At 51.4% G+C, this 6000-nt stretch overlaps 1 protein-coding gene across 2 annotated transcripts in view; it reads left to right on the top strand.

Annotated features, from left to right (window-relative positions):
• Nucleotides 1-703: 703 nt before the first annotated feature.
• UNC5C (unc-5 netrin receptor C) overlaps nt 704-6000 on the top strand; it is a 504518-nt gene continuing 499221 nt past the window's right edge. For both annotated transcript variants that reach the window (XM_053255347.1, XM_053255346.1), the window contains exon 1: nt 704-915. In XM_053255347.1, the coding sequence (XP_053111322.1) occupies nt 792-915 (124 nt within the window). In that variant the 5' untranslated portion in view covers nt 704-791. The remainder of the gene's footprint in view (nt 916-6000) is intronic.

The following is a 6000-nucleotide window of genomic DNA, read 5'->3' as shown; positions in this document are numbered from 1 at the left end:
GCTGCCTTCGCTTCGCCTTCACGCAGGCACCGCGCTGAGGGGCGTGTGCCTCTGCAGGGCTGCTGCCTTGCCTTCAGTCTTGAGTCCCCCCAGCCGGAGTTAGGATGCTGCTGAGGCTGCTGCTGCTTCCGCTCCCTCCTCCGCCCCTGCAATCTCCAGCTCGCTCAGATTTCTTGGCCAGACTATGAGATGACCATTCCTGTTCACCTCGCAGCAGCAGCCGCCGCCGCCGCCGCCTGGGCGCCTTCCCTCTCGCTCCTCCTGCCGCGCGCAGCTTGGCCTCTGAGAGAAGGGGCGCCCGTCCTGCCTGAGAAGGAACCCCAGCTGGGTCCGTCGGCCAAGTCAGCAGCGGCGGGGCTGAAGGAGAGTCGGCGGGGGACGCCCTGGCAGGCAGCTTCGGACAGGCTTCCTCCACAACCCGGCGTCGCCAAGTGCGCCCAACTGCTGCCTGAAGCGGGAGCCGGCGGCCGCCTCTTCCACTCCTGAGGCGGACGCGCCAGCCTGCGCGCCTCTCTTGGGCGACTTCCCCAACTGCTCGCTTTCCCTCGCTGCGCCTCCAGAAAAGTCGAGAGGGAGCCCAGGAGGAGGGCAGGAGGGGCGCGCGCGGGACGTCGCTGCTGCTGCTGCTGCTGCTTCCAGGCAGCCCTTGCAGCAGAGAGAGGAGGGAGGGGAGGTGGGGGCGGGAGGGGGGCGAGCGAGCTGGACTCCGGCTGCCGAGGTGTGTGCCTGCGTGCCCGCTTTCTTTCTCTCCGTCCTACGGCGACTCCTGAGCTCTCGCTTCCAACGCAGCCATGGGGAAAGGGCTAGAAGCCGCCGCTGCCCGCTACGGACTGGGACTGGGATACTTGCTGCAAATGGTCGTGCTGCCCGCTCTGGCCATCCTGGGCGCCAGCAGCCCCGGCTCCGCTGCGCAAGGTAAGGCTGGCTTGCCTCGGCAGGCGGCGTCTCACTCGCTCAGCTCTCCTTCCCAAGGAAGAGCTCCTCCTGCACCTGAAACTCCTTCCCTGGCCGCCGGAGCCAAAGAGGGCTCGCTGCCTGCCTCTTATCTAGCTCTCTCTCCGTCTGCCCTACAGCCGTGCAAAGACCGGCGAAAGGGAGCAGCCTCCTGGCGGTCTCCACAGGTCCACCGGTTCACTGAAATAACAGAGGAGGAGAAGGCGTGTGGTGGGTGTGTGGGGCGGGGGGACCTCCTCTAGGGCAGGAAGGAGGATGTGATTGCTTTGACGCGCGGGGGCACTTCCAGCTTCTTGCCCTCTGTGCAGCAGGCGCCTCGGCGTGCTCACTCCAAAGGCAGTCCCACCGAGTTCGCTGGGGCTCACCTCCCTGGGAGGGCGCCCAGGACTGCAACCTTGGAGGCGTCGTGTGCTTGCGTGTGTAGACGGCGGTCCCCGGACCTCAGTGACGGCACCAGAAAAAATGGGGGGAGGGGGCAAAGGGCATGTATGGGTGGCTGAGCCTTATGTTGAATGTCAGAAACCTAAACGGGAGCAAGCCACTCTTCGGGGGGGGGGGGCTCCCCCCGCTTGCCCTCGCTGGACCAAAATGATGTGGGTGCATGAGAGGGTGTGCGTGTGTCACCGACCTCCTCTATCCACGCGGAGAAACTTAAGAAACAAGGGCTGTCCCCGGCTCCTCCAGGAAAGGGGAGGGAGGGAGGGACTCCCCCCGCCACACACACACACACACACCTGGACACGCACACACCTCCTCCTTACTGTATTCAAGAACTGGGAGGTGATCCCTGTCTTCCTCTGGCTGCTCCTGCTCGTGGGGTGCTTGCTAGCCTGAGCTGGGTGTGTGTGGCAAGCCCGATCGCAGCCTTCCAGGGCTGCTGAGCCGTGGAAAAAAAGGAGCCGCTCCGACGTTTTAGTGGCTGCGCGTGCCTCCCGGAGCGAAACGCTTTCGGGGAAAGGGAGCTGTGGGTGGCAAAGGGGATCCGACTTGCACTAGGCAGCTGGGATCGGATGTTTAGGATACTGGGAGGGTCCAGCTGTGACGCGGGAAATGCCCCTCGTCCCGCTTCGGCAGATGCCTGAAGCAGAGGGGAAAGGACCCGGCATGATCTCCGGCTCGCCGGCGGGAGCTTCGCAGCTCTATGTCTCAGCCGAAGGCGCTTATATATGCGCGCGCGTGTTGCTATGATGCAGCTGTTTGTATCTAGCGTGTAGCTTAAGCGATGAGATGACACCACCAGTACCATTTACTAAACACTCATTTAAAAAAAAAAGTCTTATTTTTCCTGACTCCGAAATTCGAATTTCTTGCCCTCCTATATAGCTGGCATCCTTCCAATGAAGTCCAGATCTTCTCCCGAAACAGGTCTTGCTAACACCTTACAAACTACAGATTTATTCATGACATATGCTTTTAAGGTGCCTCACTTCTTGTGGGTGTGTGCATGGGCATCTTTCCTGTAACAGAAGAATAACAGGGCTCTGGAATGTGGCTTTCGGTAAAGATGACTTCAAAGACATTGAGTCTGCAGATAAGTGGTCAGTCTAAACAGGAGACAAAGTGGGGCAGCTGCTTTAGGTGGCAGATGTTGGCCACCATTAAGGGTGGTAGAGCAAGACAGATTTCACCTATGGGCCACAGTCCATTGTGGAGATGGTAGAAGCCACATTGATATGAATACGGGCTGGACAAGAACACAGTGGCACACAGATCGTGTTCAGGGGTTAGCTAGGGGAGAGGGGGGCCTGTGTTGACCCCTCTCCCTGGCAGCCCCTAAGAGTGAGGGAGATATTGAAGAAAATAGGGAGGGGTGGATCTGGTCATGTTGACTTTAGTGGGGCTTGTGCAGTAGAACTTCCTGTGGATTGTAGCTCCTGTTGCCAGTTGGGTTTTTCGTGCCGCGCACTAACATGTCTTGAGGGGTGCCCTGGAGCAAGTGACCCTATGAAACAGAGCCCCTGCTTCCAGCACGTTGTATCTCCTGAAGTGTTTGTGGACAGTGCTGGCTTCAAAACACTTGAGCTGGCGTGTTTGCACTTCATTAATTTTAAGTATCACCAAAGTCCTTGGGGCCAAACTGACTTTAAGTGTTTTTGTGGATCTTTGAAGCAGGACCAGGACCCATGGGTTGAAATGGCAAGGAAGCTGATTAAGACTAGACATTAGGAAGCTACAGTGGAACAGTTTGTCTTGTGAGAGCAGTGGTCAGCTCTCCTTCTCTGGAGGTCTTCCAACAGAGGCTGGGCACCATCTGGTATGCTGTAGCAGTTTCCTGCGCTGAGCAAGAGAGTTGATCTAGAAGACCTCCAGTACCCCCTCCAACTAACATTCTATGAAGCCAGAGACCCTATACCCTATGGCCTTTTGCAAAGTATATAAACTCAAGGCAAACATCTAAGCTGATCCATTGTATCAGTTGTTTAGTTCCTTTTGACCATAGCACTTAAAACCAGGAGGAGAGACAGACATAAAACTTCTGCTGGAGCTTGTGGGGGAGAGCCTGTGTCAGTGTGAAAGATTAATACCACCAGGCACCAGCAGGAGGGTGGCTGTTTAGGTTTAACTTTAAAACAAAAATACAGTTGCTGGTTTGCAGCCATCTGGCTGACTTGAGAAGATTCTTCCCCCCCCCCCACCCGCCGCAGCCTTGAAGCTGTGCTGAATGAATGAATTAATGAAGGAAGTTGATAAGGCCTCATGCTGAAAGTGATCTGGTGGGCTCCCCCCCCCCGCTTTATCTCCTAACATCAAAAAATAAATAAATAAAGGGGTTAATCAGGGAACAAAGCAGGCTCAATAAAGACAGTCAAATGGGGAGATAATCTGATTAATCCTGGAAAGGTGGGGAGAGTGGGCAGGACACCATGAATGGGACAATTAGTTGGATTGCTGGTGCTCCTTTGTATATTAGCCATCTCTGACAGGATGAGATGCCTGGGAGTTGATCCTTCTTTCTTCTTTGCTTTACTCAGCTGGAACAGGGCTTTCCTGAGCTGTGTTTCCCCCTCTTCCCTTGCCTACTAAAACATAATCTGCCTAAAAGAATGTGTCTTTTATATACAGAGTAATGCAGTTCCTTATAATTCTATATGTAATTACTAGCTCCATTTTTAACTTGAGAATAAATCTTCAACCATGCTTTTACATAGCCTGAAGATAACTGTAAAATACTCTCCTCAAAATTACCTTTATGTCTGCCCACGTCTCTATGCTCATTGGTGAATGTTTTGCTACCTTATTCCACCTCTGCTTGTACAGTCTTGGCTACTGGATTGAAAGGTATTTCTTTTGAAAGACACTGTTTGTGCTTGCCTTCCTTGTCACACACCCAGCTGGCCCCAAGAATAAGCCGAAAGAAGTCCCACTATTTTGTTGATCTATGTAGTAAAGATGAGTACTCTTATTAAACCAGCAGAGAGAAATCTATTTTCATTGTTACCATGGGGAAAAAAGAGAGTGGGGAGGGCACCTAGAAATTCATACTTACTTCAGTCACAGCTAAGAAACCATGTATGTGTCTGGGGAGGAAATCAGTGTCAGTAGTAGAGGTTGGTAAGGCTGGACATTGTTCAGGATCCCAAGAGCAGCCAAGGGCCCACTGCTCAATAGACTGCCATTCGCAGTTTGCATAAACCACACAAGAAGTCAGAGGCACTATGAAAGACTTCTTGGTTTGTACACCCTTTCTCTTTCAGGTTTGGATGAGGACACTAAGGGCTTCTGCCCTAGTTCTGGATCCAGAACTAGGGCAAACAGTGTGTGTGTGTGTGTGTGTGTGTGTGTGTGTGTGTGTGTGTATGGCACACTCAGGAATTATAGTTGTTTCAACATTATCTTAATGGAAGACAATGGCTGAGATTGTCACATTTGTATTTTATTATAAAGAAGTACAGTACCAACACTTTTATGGATTCCAAAGAATTCTTGGAGGACTTGTTGATTAGCAGAGGTCTGAAGGGCTACCTGGATGGGGATGGATGAAGATGTCAGCTGGATGAATGATGATGTCAGTCTTTGTCATCTAGGTCTATGAGATCATTTCATGTTCCTTCCTGTACAAAACTCTTCTTCTTCGCTCTGATTCCGACTTAGCTAATATGCTGGCTATGTGATTAAGGCTAGAACTCTGTGCTGGCCTTTTATTTTTGAATCTGAAGCAAAGAATCAAAATTATCTGACTCAGCTCTGGACTGGAGTTCTTTATCTAACAGTAGAGAAACTAGAGGCAGCAAGAGAGTATCCTCTCTGGAATCTACTGTCTGGTGCAACTGCTTCACAGTATTTTGGTATCCATATTGTGGGGTGGCCCCTGGGAGATAAGACCTCAGGGAGAAGAACCTGCAGTAGACAAAGGCAGAGTTACTTAGCTCATAACAGTAGAGGTTTGGTATTGTAGCCATCAAATCTGCTATGATAACAAAGGAAACTGCACAGCCATAGAACCATGGGGACATCTGTTCATAGCCATGCCTTCTTCCATGGTTGCCTTGTTTTAGGAGGAAGTCTGAAGTGCACCATTTTGATTCTCTTCTAATGCCAGTGTTGGGCTCATCCTCTAGTCCAGGGATTCTCAGTGTTGGATCCCCAGATGTTATTGGACTTCAGCTCCAATAATCCCCAACCAAAGGTCACTGGGGCTAGGGATTATGGGAGCTGAAGTCCAATAACATCTGGGGACCCAACATTGAGAATCCTTGCTTACATGCAGCAAGTTGTAGCTAAGTGGAAAGATTCTGTGCAAAGATACTGGGTGATGGCTACCAGTGAGTGGGTTTGTGGCTCAATGTTCAAAACATTTGAGAAACTCCTGCATTTTTTTTTCATAGTAAGGCTGGCTCTTGGTAGGATTGTCATAAATAATAATAAATCTTGTGTTCTCTAATTGTGTTAGCGATTCACATCTGGCTTATGATGTGTTGATGATATTAATGTTGCTCTATGCACACTTCAATAACGGGGATTTTCACATTTAGTGGAGATGGCTACAGTTAGAATTGGCACAGGATCATCTGGAATGGAATCCAGTAAAAGGACAGGAAAGCTTCT

The sequence above is a fragment of the Hemicordylus capensis genome, chromosome 5 (assembly GCF_027244095.1).
Source record: "Hemicordylus capensis ecotype Gifberg chromosome 5, rHemCap1.1.pri, whole genome shotgun sequence".
Taxonomy (NCBI): domain Eukaryota; kingdom Metazoa; phylum Chordata; class Lepidosauria; order Squamata; family Cordylidae; genus Hemicordylus; species Hemicordylus capensis.
Note: the sequence above shows the minus strand (reverse complement) of the source record. Positions and strands in the feature narration are given on the sequence as shown.